This window comes from Nelusetta ayraudi, unplaced genomic scaffold (genome assembly GCF_046127955.1).
Source record: "Nelusetta ayraudi isolate G7.1 ecotype Tasmania unplaced genomic scaffold, CSIRO-AGI_Nayr_v1 ptg000007l, whole genome shotgun sequence".
Classification (NCBI taxonomy): domain Eukaryota; kingdom Metazoa; phylum Chordata; class Actinopteri; order Tetraodontiformes; family Monacanthidae; genus Nelusetta; species Nelusetta ayraudi.
This window is the reverse complement of record NW_027466057.1, coordinates 3,390,505-3,403,848: the sequence shown is the minus strand read 5'-3', so window position 1 is coordinate 3,403,848 and position 13,344 is coordinate 3,390,505. Positions and strand designations below refer to the sequence as shown.

At 45.3% G+C, this 13,344-nt stretch overlaps 4 protein-coding genes across 9 annotated transcripts in view; 2 read left to right on the top strand and 2 right to left on the bottom strand.

The window, feature by feature from the left end:
- fancm (FA complementation group M) overlaps nucleotides 1-1,431 on the bottom strand; it is a 32,015-nt gene extending 30,584 nt beyond the window's left edge. Inside the window, exons 1-2 of the mRNA XM_076017931.1 lie at nucleotides 601-1,431; nucleotides 307-479 (exon numbers count right to left, since the gene is read on the bottom strand). Coding sequence (XP_075874046.1) covers nucleotides 307-479; nucleotides 601-1,291 — 864 coding nt within the window. The 5' untranslated portion in view covers nucleotides 1,292-1,431. The remainder of the gene's footprint in view (nucleotides 1-306; nucleotides 480-600) is intronic.
- Nucleotides 1,432-1,520: 89 nt separating this feature from the next.
- iqcc (IQ motif containing C) lies at nucleotides 1,521-3,778 on the top strand. 2 transcript variants are annotated; one of them, XM_076017930.1, is made up of 5 exons: nucleotides 1,521-1,689; nucleotides 1,908-2,051; nucleotides 2,488-2,788; nucleotides 2,999-3,120; nucleotides 3,541-3,778. In XM_076017930.1, the coding sequence occupies exons 1-5, from the start codon at nucleotides 1,648-1,650 to the stop codon at nucleotides 3,574-3,576; spliced, it is 645 nt and encodes a 214-aa protein (XP_075874045.1). In that variant the 5' UTR covers nucleotides 1,521-1,647; the 3' UTR covers nucleotides 3,577-3,778. The 2 variants fall into 2 exon arrangements, with proteins under 2 accessions (XP_075874045.1, XP_075874044.1); XM_076017929.1 differs by having other exon boundaries at nucleotides 1,908-2,081.
- A 507-nt stretch (nucleotides 3,779-4,285) lies between these two features.
- dcdc2b (doublecortin domain containing 2B) lies at nucleotides 4,286-10,580 on the top strand. Of its 3 annotated transcripts, none has more exons than XM_076017919.1 (15): nucleotides 4,286-4,440; nucleotides 4,645-4,939; nucleotides 5,400-5,451; nucleotides 7,148-7,218; nucleotides 7,713-7,844; nucleotides 7,948-8,082; nucleotides 8,217-8,256; nucleotides 8,346-8,405; nucleotides 8,709-8,889; nucleotides 9,011-9,120; nucleotides 9,217-9,285; nucleotides 9,421-9,492; nucleotides 9,606-9,677; nucleotides 9,831-9,905; nucleotides 10,059-10,580. In XM_076017919.1, exons 2-15 carry the CDS (start codon nucleotides 4,656-4,658, stop codon nucleotides 10,158-10,160), a joined length of 1,455 nt encoding a protein of 484 aa, XP_075874034.1. In that variant the 5' UTR covers nucleotides 4,286-4,440; nucleotides 4,645-4,655; the 3' UTR covers nucleotides 10,161-10,580. The 3 variants fall into 3 exon arrangements, with proteins under 3 accessions (XP_075874034.1, XP_075874037.1, XP_075874036.1); XM_076017922.1 differs by having other exon boundaries at nucleotides 10,040-10,580; XM_076017921.1 differs by having other exon boundaries at nucleotides 10,031-10,580.
- A 72-nt stretch (nucleotides 10,581-10,652) lies between these two features.
- On the bottom strand, nucleotides 10,653-13,262 carry tmem234 (transmembrane protein 234). 3 transcript variants are annotated; one of them, XM_076017925.1, is made up of 5 exons: nucleotides 13,030-13,262; nucleotides 12,542-12,693; nucleotides 12,370-12,436; nucleotides 12,150-12,242; nucleotides 10,653-11,399 (listed from the first exon to the last, which is right to left on the bottom strand). In XM_076017925.1, the coding sequence occupies exons 1-5, from the start codon at nucleotides 13,040-13,042 to the stop codon at nucleotides 11,368-11,370; spliced, it is 357 nt and encodes a 118-aa protein (XP_075874040.1). In that variant the 5' UTR covers nucleotides 13,043-13,262; the 3' UTR covers nucleotides 10,653-11,367. The 3 variants fall into 3 exon arrangements, with proteins under 3 accessions (XP_075874040.1, XP_075874038.1, XP_075874039.1); XM_076017923.1 differs by having other exon boundaries at nucleotides 10,653-11,454; nucleotides 13,030-13,259; XM_076017924.1 differs by lacking the exon at nucleotides 13,030-13,262 and adding an exon at nucleotides 12,859-12,999 and having other exon boundaries at nucleotides 10,653-11,454.
- Nucleotides 13,263-13,344: the final 82 nt, after the last annotated feature.

Below are 13,344 nucleotides of genomic sequence, written 5' to 3'. Positions count from 1 at the left end.
CATACAGTTCTGCAAGTGAAGCAAGTGAGAAGAAGAGAGAAGTTTGGACAACATGGTTGTGGTTTTACATTGGATGCCCTTGCATTACAGTACAGTATAATTACATCAGCCAAATTAAAATAATGCTATGGACAGCACCACTTACTAGGACATCACTTTCATCACAAAAGCAAAAAAAAAAAAGTTAACCTATAAGTTTTAAGTGGAATGCACCTGCAGGAGTTACCTTACATTGACTTAGTAGCAAAATCTGATTTGGAAATTTGGAAAGCTGTGACAAGGCTGCGATCTCCGATCGGTGGTTACCTGACAGTAGGCGTGGTTGCCCAGCGCTTTGTGGGCCTCATCGATCACCACACACTTGATCTGTTGGGCCGGGCAGGTCTCTCTGGACAGGTCATTGACCATGACCTGAGGCGTGAGGAAGAAGACCCGCTTGGCCCTCCATATCTCCTGTCTCTGCTTGGCGGCGGTGCTCCCTTCAGACGCACACACACACACACACACACACACACACACACACACACACACACACAAAGACAGACTCTTCGAGATGCACAAAGCGATGAGGTCCGAGAATTCCGCATCATCATGATTTACCTGTCAGCTCGGCCATGTGCGTCTGAGGTATCCCCATCACTTTGTAACACGCCTCGATCTGCTGCGCCACCAGTGGCTTGGTGGGAGCCATGAACACGATCTTTCCCGACGGATACCAGCGGTAGAAGTTGTACATCACCACGGCGGCAATGAAGGTCTTCCCAAGGCCAGTGGGGAGACACACCAGTGTGTTCTGGAAAAGGGCAGCTCCGGATATCTTCAGCTGGTAGTCCCTGATGGGATAGTTGGTGGGGTAGATCCACACCTTGGCCGACGAGCTGTCAAAGCCTGGAAAGTCTGGGTATGTCTGCCCACTGGAGGGGATGAAGGAGGAGGAGGAGGCAGTACTGTCCATCCCAACAGGATTGACAACCTGACAGGGCTGCTCTTGGTCGAGCTGCAGGCTCTTCTCAGCCTCGTAGACAGCGACCAACATGAGATCGTCATCGTCTTCACCGTCTTCACACGCGGGTTGGGGCTCCTCTGACGTGTGCGTGGACTCCTGGCCGACTTCAAGCCACGGAGGACGTCCAGATGCTTTAGTTTTGGCTACCTGATTGCAGTTTCCGGGGGTCGTCCTCTGGCGTCCGGCTGGTTTCTTACCACTTTTTGCTGGTTGGGCATCACTGTTTTGGGAGACTGCTCGGCCCCAGCTCTGAAACAAAGTCCTCTGATTCGAAGCGCCACTCATTTTGAGGTAACAGCGGCGACACTGAAGGAAAAGTGCCGGCGTGCGCGTAGAACCAACATTGCAATGTGTTCACTTCTGGCAACGCGGAGGTCACTTCCGTACGTTGTCTTTTCAAAATACACCCACACGTGTATAACTGCTTCTCACTAAAGCGTTATTTCAAATATCCGAATGCTGCGATAACTGTTAGCTCAACTACAAGTGTATAATAGAGCGAATGTCTTAAATGACAAGCTAAGGTGAGCTGCTTGCGTGGCTAGCCTCCAAAATGCGGCTTTTATTTTTTTCGCTTGACACCGGAACATAATGAAAAGTTTGAGTTCGTCTCCCGCTCACGCTGTCATGTTGCCATAGCGATGGAGAGAAGCGAATGGGAGAAGACGCTCACCCGTTTTCAGGTAGCAGTGGTGATATTTAACTAAGCAACTTCTGGTCTCGGTTGGCGCGCTATTAACGTGTTCGGCCGTCAACTAAGTGTGTTTAGCAGCTTTTGCTAACTTACGGAAAGTAGTACTGGGTGCTAAATAGCAGCTAGCCTTGTGGTTAGCACGGGCGTGACCACAGTAGCAGCTAACGGACCTGTGTCTACGTAACGTTACTTTTTTGTATTCACAAGGCACGCGCACGCGGATCCCTGGTGAGAAAAGAAGTGCGACGTGCACGAGACGACTTTGAAGACATCGTGAAGGAGATCGACGGCGGACTGACACACCTGAGGTGGAGGGAGACGGTGATACCTCTCCCCCACTTTTCGGATGTCGTAAGTCAGTGCAGCTGTGGCGAATCACCGGTATGAAAGGGGGGCATTCTGTAACGCTTTACGTAAAAAGCGTAACGTCGTCGCCAAATTTCGTGTGGACATCTCTCGTCATGCCCTCTCCCAACTCTCCAAAAACCAAAACGATTACGCCTGTTTTATGGATAATGTCCATGTTAAACCTTTTCCTCCCCATAAGTGCTCATTATAGAGAAAAAGGCTTAGAAAAGGCTGGAGAGGTGAAAGTAACGTGAACAGTATCCATAAGGTTTATCATTTTGGTTTTTGGAGCGGTGAAAGTGGGCATGACTAGAGATGTCCACGTGCATTTCGGTGATGATTGGTCGCCTTTTTCGGTCATTACGCTACGTTAAGAAGTTTAGAATGTCCCTTAATGGGGTGTTTAGTTTTAATTACATCTCTGATCACGCATCAACAGGACGGCCCGTTCGCACCGAGCAGCAGTTCGACCTTTAAAGCGTCTGATCCCGTGCAAGACGTCGGTGGGGACACATCAGAGGGACAGCAGAGAGACCCTTTAAGGACGGACGCTGACCGAGACGAGCCACAACCCAAGAGCCAGGCATCTCCTCTGAGGGATTGTGCAACCGGCTGTAAAGATGCAGGAGATGCTCAGGGACTCAAGGAGAAGGACAGAAGGATGCTGGACAGCGCAGGAGACTCCACCGCCGTGTGGAGCAGTTTGGAGCTTGACATGAACTTTGGTCCAGCTGCCAAAGGTTAGAATTGCACGTTTAACAACAGTACCTTTGGCTGCTACTTTTGAGATGAAAAACACAAGCTAATGTTTCAGATTGTCTTGATAGTTATCCATTATTTTGTACAAGCACTTGCAACACTCTTATTTGTAGTATGGTTTTATAATATAATATTATAATTTTTATTTTTATTTTTTTTGACTGAACAACTTTCAATTGTCAACTTTTTAGGCTGCAGGCAGTTCTGCTCAGCTCAGGCAGTGCCCCGTACCAGCGAGGCCCTGCGTCTCCACAGAAACACTCTGACCATGGAGCTGCTCTGGCTGCAGCAGGCCATCGACAGCAGGAAGAAGGTACAGCGAGCGCAAAGGAGCAAGATCTCTCTTCATTTATCACCACCATCACGTTGTCAAAACGACGTCTTCTTCAAGACAAAGACATTTGCTGTTCACTTGTGGACATTAATTCACTTTGCCCTTTGCCTAGTAAATTAATAAAACACTTGAGCAAAAGTGAATGAATACACTTATCAATCCTGCATCGCTGCTTTCATGACTCAGTCTTCAGCTTCTGTGAGTGTAAAACTGCCAAAATGTGGAATGACTTTCGCAATTGACACCGAATGCCACAAACAGTTGTTCACAGTGACTGTAACTTGGCGAAATAATTGTCATGCACTGAGCATTGGCTCATCTATCTACCTGTGAGTTGAAATATTCACACAATTATAACATTGATTTTTTTTTTTTTCCCCCTAATCTTCTCCTCTATAGTACCTGTCACTGAAGAACAGGCTGAGTGTTTCCTGACAGCAGCAGTAATCCGAGCTGGACTTCAGAATATGAGACCGTTGTTGTGCGTTTGTGAACATGAAGATAAACACTGTAAATAAAATGCTTTAGAATAAATTAGTCAGTCATATATTCCATCATATTTATTATATAGTGTACAGGTTCTGAGTATTGTGTATTGTATTTGTGACAAAGATGAATAAATTATATTTTTCATGCTTCCCGGTGCGAGCTTGATTTTCTGACACAAAGGAAAAAGCTCTTGGGCCCAAAACAAGTTTCTGCTGTGACTGAGAAGCTCAAATTTCTTGCCGTATCACAACAAATGTCCAGTTACTAAGAACATGAAGCCTGCGAGTACTCGACTCAACAGCTGCCAAATTATCATATCATAACAATGAAGATCAATTAAAGAGTTTTTGTTTGACTTTTTTATTTCAGTTGTAGAGTAAAAAGGGTCATTTTAAATACCCTTGACCAGGCAGTTGTCCTGCCTCTTGCCGCCTCTCAAACCTGCTTGGTAGTTCTGCTACACAAGATGCAAGCGACATATTATTTTGTGTAGAAAACAGACTCCGGGTCGAGGGGTTATCTCATTGATTCCACTTACGACGAGCTGATCCTCCCTCTCTCCGCCCCCCACCATTCGTCCGTCTCTTTTGTTGTGGTTGCCACTGATGGTCTGGCCCACAAAGCCAGTCATTGCTGTCATGCTGCCATAGCAACTGGGATATACTCGCCACCGTCAGTGGAGCAGAGTGCATGCGAGCGGAATACAGCGAGTGAGAGTCCAGACGGACAGTCACCACAACAGTCGGGGCTGATCCTCACCTTTCTGACTCCCAATTTTGGAGATTTCCTCTCCTCTTCAGCACCAGCCTTGTGAGTAGCGTGTGCGTGGATCAAAGATTGTGTGTGCGTGTGTGTGTGTGTGTGTGTGTGTGTGTGCCTGAAGTGAGCAAAGGAATGTAAATACCTGCACTACCAAGATAAGCAGGGAAAAATAGAGCCGGAGGTTTAATTTGACTTTGAATGTGCTCAACCTGTTGTCTAAAAAGTGCATCTTTTGCACTTTGACGGCAACAGCTCGCTTGGAAATGGCGACGGGCACCACCGGTATGACCGTCTTGCCCCCGGTGAAGAGCGTGATGGTGTACAGGAACGGAGACCCCTTCCACCCGGGCCGGAGGTTCGTGGTCAACCAGCGCCAGGTGGCTACCATGGAGGCCTTTCTGACAGAAGTGACCCAGAGCATCGGTGCCCCTCTGGCCATCAGGACCCTGTACACCCCAAGACAGGGCCACAGGGTCACAGACTTTGAGGACCTCCGCACGGGAGCCCAGTATGTTGCTGCAGGCTTTGAAAAGTTCAAGAAACTGGAGTAAGTTGGAAAAACTGTTTTGTCCAAATTCAAGAGGTCTCATATTCGGATTTTCAGATCTTTGTGTTTTTCAAGACCAACATCCAGTGGTGCAGCTATGCATGATTAATTGTCCAAAACTAATTCTAGTTCTGCAAAAAAACAGTGTATTGTTTGCAGCCACGCCAGCTAAGAATGATGCTTTCTTGGACCGTCTGTGTTTTTTTGAAGGAGACAAAAAAAAACTACAACAGATAGTGGACTAAACACTGACTTGTGGTATGATCACTAACCTGGTTGAAATCTCAGTCCCCTCTGTGACATCACAGAGGGTTGATTAAATTCACTGACAGGCAAGACACGTCTTATTGTTAGATAACATTAGTAGAGTCAATTTTGCAGAATACAGTAAAAGTAATTGGACGATGAAAATAAAAAGTGAGTGTTAAAAAAAGGCAATCAATGTTTTTGAATTTTTCAGTTACTTGAACCCAAGAACGAAAAAGCAACCCGCCACCCACGAAGAAACACAGGTATCTTTTCATTTTACGCACTGAAAGCTCTTTTTTAAGACCAGCTGCTGAACTTAATCACTCATTAATCGCAGCTCCGCTAGCAGGAATGCGCCACCGGCCTGCACGTTGGACCGCGGCCAAACTAAACATCTAAGTAACAACTGGATTTTTTCCACTAATAAGAAGCTCAAACTTGCATATTCAGTCAGGTGGTGTGAGTCACTTGGCCTCTGCAATCACGTACTACTGTGCACCAGATACAACAGGTTAATTATTGTGCAATCAAGAGCAGTCAATCAGTGCCCTGCAGGGAGCCCCTTTAAAGTTCTTCTTTGGTACTCTCAGCGATTAGAGCTGGATCGATGGAAATACACATAAGAAACCGCATTAGGACAATAAACAACAAAATAGTAGTTAAAAGAGAATAGACTGCTCATTGTTAAAGTTAACAGTAGACTGAATTGCAGGGGATCAAAACAACACTGAAGAAAAACCAAGAAGGAAATGTGGCTCAGGAGGTAGAGCAGGTTGTCCAATGACCGAAAGGTTGGCGGTTCAAATCCCTCTCCATCCTAGTCCGTCGTTGTGTCCTTGGGCAAGACACTTCACCCTAAATTGCTCTCAATGGGTTAGGCAGCGCTTAATGGGGCTAGGCAGCGCCTTGCATGGCATCAGCCACCAATTGGTGTATGAATGTGTGCGTGAATGGGTGAATGAGAGGCCTTTGTAAAGCGCTTTTGGGTACCGCGTAGGTGCTGGAAAAGCGCTATATAAATGCAGTAAAATAAATAAATAAATGAATGAATAAAAAAAATCATCTCACCAGCAATATTATCACCTACTTTGTGACATGCGGTATTATCCTTGTTGGCTCATTGTAGTTTCAGCGCTCGTTATTCCGGCCAAGGATGTGCACGGAGACGGTTTGCCGTCGTTCATGTGCAACGTAAATCTACAACATTTAGCAGTAATCTCAAAAAGCCGCTTTAAAGCTGCGTGAAAATGAATAAATTGACGTTAAAAAATGTTTTTGAATTGTGTGCTGAGCAACAGTGCGTAGTTTATCAAGCATGGAAATCTTTTGTTGTTGCTTTTAGATAATCAGCATTGCTGATTTCTGAAAGCAGCAGGGAGTAACTGTGTGTCTTTTGAGCATCTGCCACTTGGAAAGCTGAGTTGCTTTTTTTTTTTTTTTTTTTCTAAGCTGTGTTGTGGTTGCTGTGCACCAGTGTAGAAGGTATGTAAGCCAGTTGTTTTTCAACCGACTGTAAAAAAAAAAAAAAAAAGAAAAAGTAACGCTTCATCAATGTGTGCATGTCTGGGCAGGCCGACAACAAAAACGTTCAGAGGCTGCAGCTTTAATGGAAAAAAATAAATAAATCGTACCGGGGTGTGATTATCCAGCCAGTCTGACTTGATCGGATCAGTCGGCTTACATTATCAAAGACATGGTTTCATTGATACAGGACGGCGCTGCTCTGAGAGGAGCCCTCCGGTCAGAGACTGTGGTTTCCATGGCTGCAGCACTTAATCTGACATGAGCAGAATAGTTAGTCATTCATTACGCCGTTGGAACAATCATCCCCTCCCACCCTTCGTGATGGACATTACCGATGTGCAGATTATACTGCAGTAGACGCAAAAACCATTGGGGACTTTTCAATATGGCTGCAGGGATGATAACGCTATGATGGATCTGATCTGTCCTTTGTAGGCCAAAGTCATCCCGAGGCCAAATGTCTCAGCAAAGTGGAGGAAGTTTATACCGGTTCCTTGTATTTTACAGTAAGTGAAACCTGCTATGAACGCAAATGTAATGTCATTATTATCCTTTGTGCATTTAGGGCATACTTGATATTTACCCTTTTAAGTTAAAAAAACAAACAAAAACAAAACCTAACTGTCATTAATTCTGAAAAAAAATGAAAACTACTATGAGGTTCACATTCTAAAAAGGCATTTCTGATCCTTTTTCCCCCACACATTTTTATGCCAGTGAGTGAACAGGCTGCAGCATGAGCTGAAAAACGAGGGTCTTCTCAGTTACTTGCCTCAATCACCATGTGGCCAGCCTAATTTGTAGTGGCTGGCATTGCACTTGTGCACAAAAAAGGAAGGTCACTTTCTAAAGGTTTCATTCAGCTAGCTTGGAGCAAACTTGTGCACTCGTACCAACCATTGAACAGCAATTTAACATAATGTCTGATAAAGAAGAACTGAACCAATGGCTACCAAAAACTAAACAGTTTTTTTTTTTTTTTCTGGGCCCTCTCCTCCAGTGTTTTCCGTAACGGGGACCTTCTGTGCCCACCGTTCCGATTCATCATTCCCCGGAGCATGCGGCAGGAGCTGGAACAGATCCTTAGCCTCATCACGGAGAAGGTCAGCTTGAGAACGGGAGCCGTGCGCAGGTCGGTGGCACTGACAGCTGTCACGCAGGCACAGGTGGATTCTGCAGGCTGGTTAAGTAAAAACAAAAAACAAAACAACAACAACGTCCTGTCCTTGGGTCAGGCTGTGCTCTGTGGAGGGGGTGACCGTGACCTCGGCCGCCGAGCTGGAGACGGGCCGCTGCTACGTTGCTGTGGGAACCGAGAGGTTCAAGAAACTTCCATATGTGGAGCTGCTGCTCTCAAAGGCAACAGAGAGGTATTGTTACGCAAAGGTCCTGCCTGCGTGTGCCCGCGCAGATGTGCGCACTTGTTTTGGCCGTTCTGAAGACGGGAACGGACAAAGCTTTTGTTTGTCCCTTTTGATTTTGATTTTCCCCTCTCATCTCTTAGACAACATCCAGGGAAGAGAAAACTGATGAGGAGAAATGAGGTACTTCAGTAAATAGTGTAGTTTTACCTACGAGTATTTTTTTTCTTTTCTTAGCATGGTCACCTGTGACGTATGTACATCTCTTTTAGAACCGAAAAGTCGGCCCCGAGGATCAGTACAGTGACTCGGCTCTGCTCGACTCCCCAGAGGTAAACAAAAGTGTATGAAAGAGGATTAGGGCCACAGGAAGAGAAAAAATATATTAAAGGAAGGAGATTTTTATTGAAGTTTTAAATTCAAGTTTTAAGTTGGAATTTCGTGAATAAAGTCAAAATTCCGTGAGAAACGTCGACATAAAAAGCGATGGAATTTCGTGAGTAAAGTAGAAATTTCATGAATAAAGTTGAAGCAAATAAAGTGGAAATTGGCGAGTAGACTGGATGAATGGTGGTTTAACCCAGTTACCCACAGTTAAAAGTAAGGAACAGTTTTTCTCACCCTGTTATGTTTAGCTAAACGGTTTACCAGGTGGCCGGAGGGTGAAGTCGACCGGTGACGAAGCTGCGCCTCCGTCAGCTGCCCAGCAGAGCAGCGGCGGGGAAGGGACGGACGAGAACGCCGCGTTCTTTGCCAAGCCGGTCAAGATACGCAATAACCGCCACCAACCGAGGCCTCCTCTGGTCAACGGGTTTGGTTAGAATCCACCCCCAGCTCTTTATTAGTTATCTTCCAGTGAAAAAATGTAAAAAAATAAAAAATAAAAAAAAAGCGGGGGATCAGTTTGCTAAACAAAGCTGAATCGTGTTTTCTTCAGCTCAGCCCAGCGTGTTCAAGAGAGCAGTGAGGAAGAGGAGAGAGGAGGTTCGCGGGGCCACAGAGGTGCACGAAGACGAAAACACGGTGACGGAGCTTCCCGTTGACCAGGTCAGCTGACCAGGACGTCTTCATTGTTCTTCTCACCTGCAGTGCGCGTAATATTAAAACAAATTTACAGTTGATTGATTCTCTGTCTCTCCAAAGAGAGCGGCGGAAACAGTGGAGGACGAGGAAATTGCCAACCCAACCGACCCTCTGCACGGCAAAGAGCAGGTGGGGATTGTTTGGGAATCTTTGCACTAATGTAATGCTGGATTGTTTCAGGAGACAGACTTGACAGAAAAAGCTACTTTGCACATTTTAAAGTGCGCAAACATTTTTCTGTTTCTGCATATTCTATTTCTCTAGAGGGATGAACAAATCACAAACAGGGGACAGCAGAGTGAGGAAGGACGCCTACGCAAACACCATCATAAACAGGTACGCGCATTTGAGTAGGTGGCTCTGCTCTGTTTTTGTTGTTTGCACAATGGGGGGAAAAAAAAAAAAACCTCTCCATTTCAGCGCAATTGGGTTGATATTGTTTTTCAAAGGCATCCGAGGATGACGGCGTGAATGAGACAGGAAATACAGCCAAGCCTCAGGAGTCTTCTGCTCAAACGCCGGTGCGGATTGCACGCCTACACACACACACACACACACACACACACACACACACACACACACACACACACACACGCACACACATGTAACAGCCTGCTCTCTGGAGCTGAAAAAAAACACTCAAACAATGAATGTGTGTGTGTGTGCTCGCAAAGGAGACGAGGACGAATCACGCGTCTCCGCCGTCACGGCCTTTGTCAGCGTCTCAAGGAAAAAACGAGAAGGACAAGGTGAGTTTGTGCACTACTCACACCCAGCAGTAACCGCTTTCTAACATGTTCAGGCATGAAGAAAAAGGTTTGATTGCATTTTTTTTTTTTTTTTTTTTTTTTTAACAATTATTAATAATAATAAGGTCCCACAGGGGGCGCCATCTGTTGCAGTGGGGCAGAACCGTCACCAGGAGGAGATCAGATCGCCGTAACTGTTTCATGGTGCAACACCCATTGATCACAGCTTCCACCATGGCCCACGTGTCCACCTGAATGTATTTTAAGTGTTTAGGGTGGGTTTTTTTGTTAGCTGTGATGAGCATAGAAACAAGGTTTTTTTTAATGTAGATTTTTTATTAAAAGAAAATTATGTCTCAGGAACGCTTTGTGTAATTGTTTAGGGAAAAGCAAACGATCCACTTGGAGCCAAGGCTGAACTAAATTTTTGTTTTGTTTTTTTCATTGCCATTTATTCCATTTTATATTGAAATAAATGCCTTCAAATACGTGAACTACCTATTTTTTAATGAGCAAGGACCACTAGGGGCAGCAGTATAGCTTAGTTTAACAGTGGAGGGCATCCAGCCACTAGTTTCCCCAAAGGTAGTGTTGCTGCGAGCACTGTGTCGGCACCATCATGTGAATGTTTAAGGACGCTATTTGTTCCATTTGGCATATTTACATGATAAACATTTTAGTTTAGTTTTTTTTTTATAGCTTTAATGTATATTGATTTCCGAAATCAATAATGAGATCATGAAAATGTATGTTTTGCCAACATTTTATTAAAAGAATATCCAGTGTCATTTGTACATTGTTTTGTGTCATTTCAACATTGTCAAAGCGTTATTATTCACAGTAAAGTTTCACGCACGTCTTCGGAAAATTGGCGCAAATGGATGGACAGTTTACAGGGAGCTTATTCAAACAGAAGAAAACATTCTTGAGCAAAACATTTCTTCTCTGTTGCGTCTCTTTTGCTCTACAACCCAGAAGATAAATGTCTGTTTAAACCAGAGATTGGCTCAAACTGGCCCATTTTTTAGACCTCGGCCTTCTCTGTATGTGGTCTCTATGGTGTCAACACAAGATGCCAGTCACATGGCAGGGCAGCAGGGAACGCCGAGCTACAAGTTAACACCCACTAACTTGTATACGAGCGCCATAACTCCTCTCAGTCGCCTTCAACTCGGACGTTTAAGATGGTCATAAATCCCGCGTGGCCTTGACGTGAACTCCGCCTCAACCCGCTTCCTTTTCTACTTGCCGCTTGCAAGTTTCAGGACCGGCCTTTTTCTCGACATCACACCCAGTCGGCATAATTCTCCCACCAGGTCCCGTTGCTCTTAACGAGCCGCCGGCCGAATCTAAAATTCCCTCTTTGGTCCTGCTCCAGCTGTGTGCTTTGGTCGGTTCCTGCTCCTGCCGAGGAATCACTTGAAGGGATTTGAGTCTTTGGTTCTGATTATCCGTCAGTGTGTCACGTCCCCGGGCCCGGCGTCGTCAACGGAGCTAATGACACACAAAGTGATGCCAGCCATGGTGAGGAGCATTCCTGCGACGGCCTCTGCAGAGTCGGGGGTGGATGTAAGAAGGAATGGGGGGGGGGAGACATCCAAATGGAGCAAAGCTGCAGCGGTGGCTTTTCCATCAGCGTTTGAAATCAAAATAAAAACATCTGCGAAGGTTCTCTTTCATCCAGGTCTTTTAAGTACCCAAGTAGGACGACACATACATATATTTCAACAGCTTTCATGCCTCCCGGTGGCTGTGACTTCTCAGTGACTCAAACATCACTTTTTATTATTCAGAGGAAAAATAAACACACCTCTTCCTGCCAGCATTTACACCATTTGATGCTGTTGTTGTTGTTTTTTTTTTTAACTGCATTGTTTTCCATTCTTATGCCACTCAATGGAACTTGTTCAACTGATATTTACCATATTTTTATTTAATTAAATTTCAATGTACTGCACTGTACTGCGTCTAAACCATATCATTGCCACCAGAGAACTCTAAGCCAACTGTTCTGTTACACAACTAAATAAATGAGACACATTTCATGCTTGTTCTACTCAACACAGCGCTTTGACGACGCCTGCTCAGTTTTGTTTCTACATTTAAAACATCCCACAGGGATGCAACGTCAATGTGCCACTCGGCTCAAACTGTGCCATAAAAAAAAAAATCCTTGACATGCTCCAGATCTGAGCGCTTTGAGAATCATATTGTCGATTTGTTGTTGTGAACAGTTACACTTACGGCTGCCTCCAAACTCTTCTCCCAGCATCTTCCCGGTGAGCAGCGTGCAGAGGAAGGTGAGCGAGTTTGCCACAGGGACGGCGAGAGACAAGTCTGGATGACAAAAACACATGATTTCTTCAAAAACCTAGGAACATAATACACTTACATGACTTCAACAAAAGGTTTGCTAAGCGAAATACGAGTATAATGGGTGGTGATGGTGAGGTATTCGCCTCACCTGTTGTGGACAGTGTGTAATAGTAGACCACAGAGCCACTCTGGTTCAGGAGGAACGGGATGAGGTACTGGGCAGCAGCAGCAGCATGAAAGACAGTGAGATCAGAATTCAGCTGGAACTACACAATCACCATGGGACAGAACACACTCGCCGACTCGCTATTGAGATTCACCTTCAAGTTTAGGAAGAGAAACTTGACCTCGGCCAGCAGCTGCGAGATCCTGTTGGTTTTGGTGACGTTTTCGATGCCCTCGGTGCCTCTCTTCAGCAGAGGGTTGGTGCAGCCCCACAGCACCGACACCAGCAGGAGACTCAGAATCTCCACTGAAAAACACGCGACGCACACGGACAGTCACGGTTTCGGTTAAGGTTCAAGTCAGACGCACTACCTGAATAACTACAAGACTGGGCTTTCTTTAAAACGCGGTACAAAACAGCACGAGCTGTGATGCAGCTTATTTAGCACCTGGAGCTATTTTGCTAGCTTACTTCCTTAGCAACATCCCTTAGGTCTGCGACGTCAACGTTTGTCGAATTTGTTTCAAATAATAAAAAGTGAAGTAGGAATGCCCAAGAAATATATGAATATAGCTCATTGTTTAGTTCGTAGTGAACAAAATTACGAAGAAAAGGGGAGAAATTGCAACGTAAAACACTCACCCACGGTCACCATCGTAACGCTAACAGGTGGCTGCCGAGTCGCGTTCAAGATCGTCGGTCAGTTCAGTTGTTTGACACCAGGTTAGGTTGACGAAGACTTTGGTGCAGTTTTATGGACTTGACGATTAACATTATGTGGTATTTAAAGTGTATATGAACCAAGTGCTGAATCACTATTGCTTGGTCATTCCGCTCGTGAACTGAAACGTTGCAAAGCGAACCGTGAATGCAGCTTTCCCTCCCAAATATTGTGGTACCTAGTCGCACCACCAAGGGGCGCCATCACGTATTCAAACGATATTTGATGCGTACGTT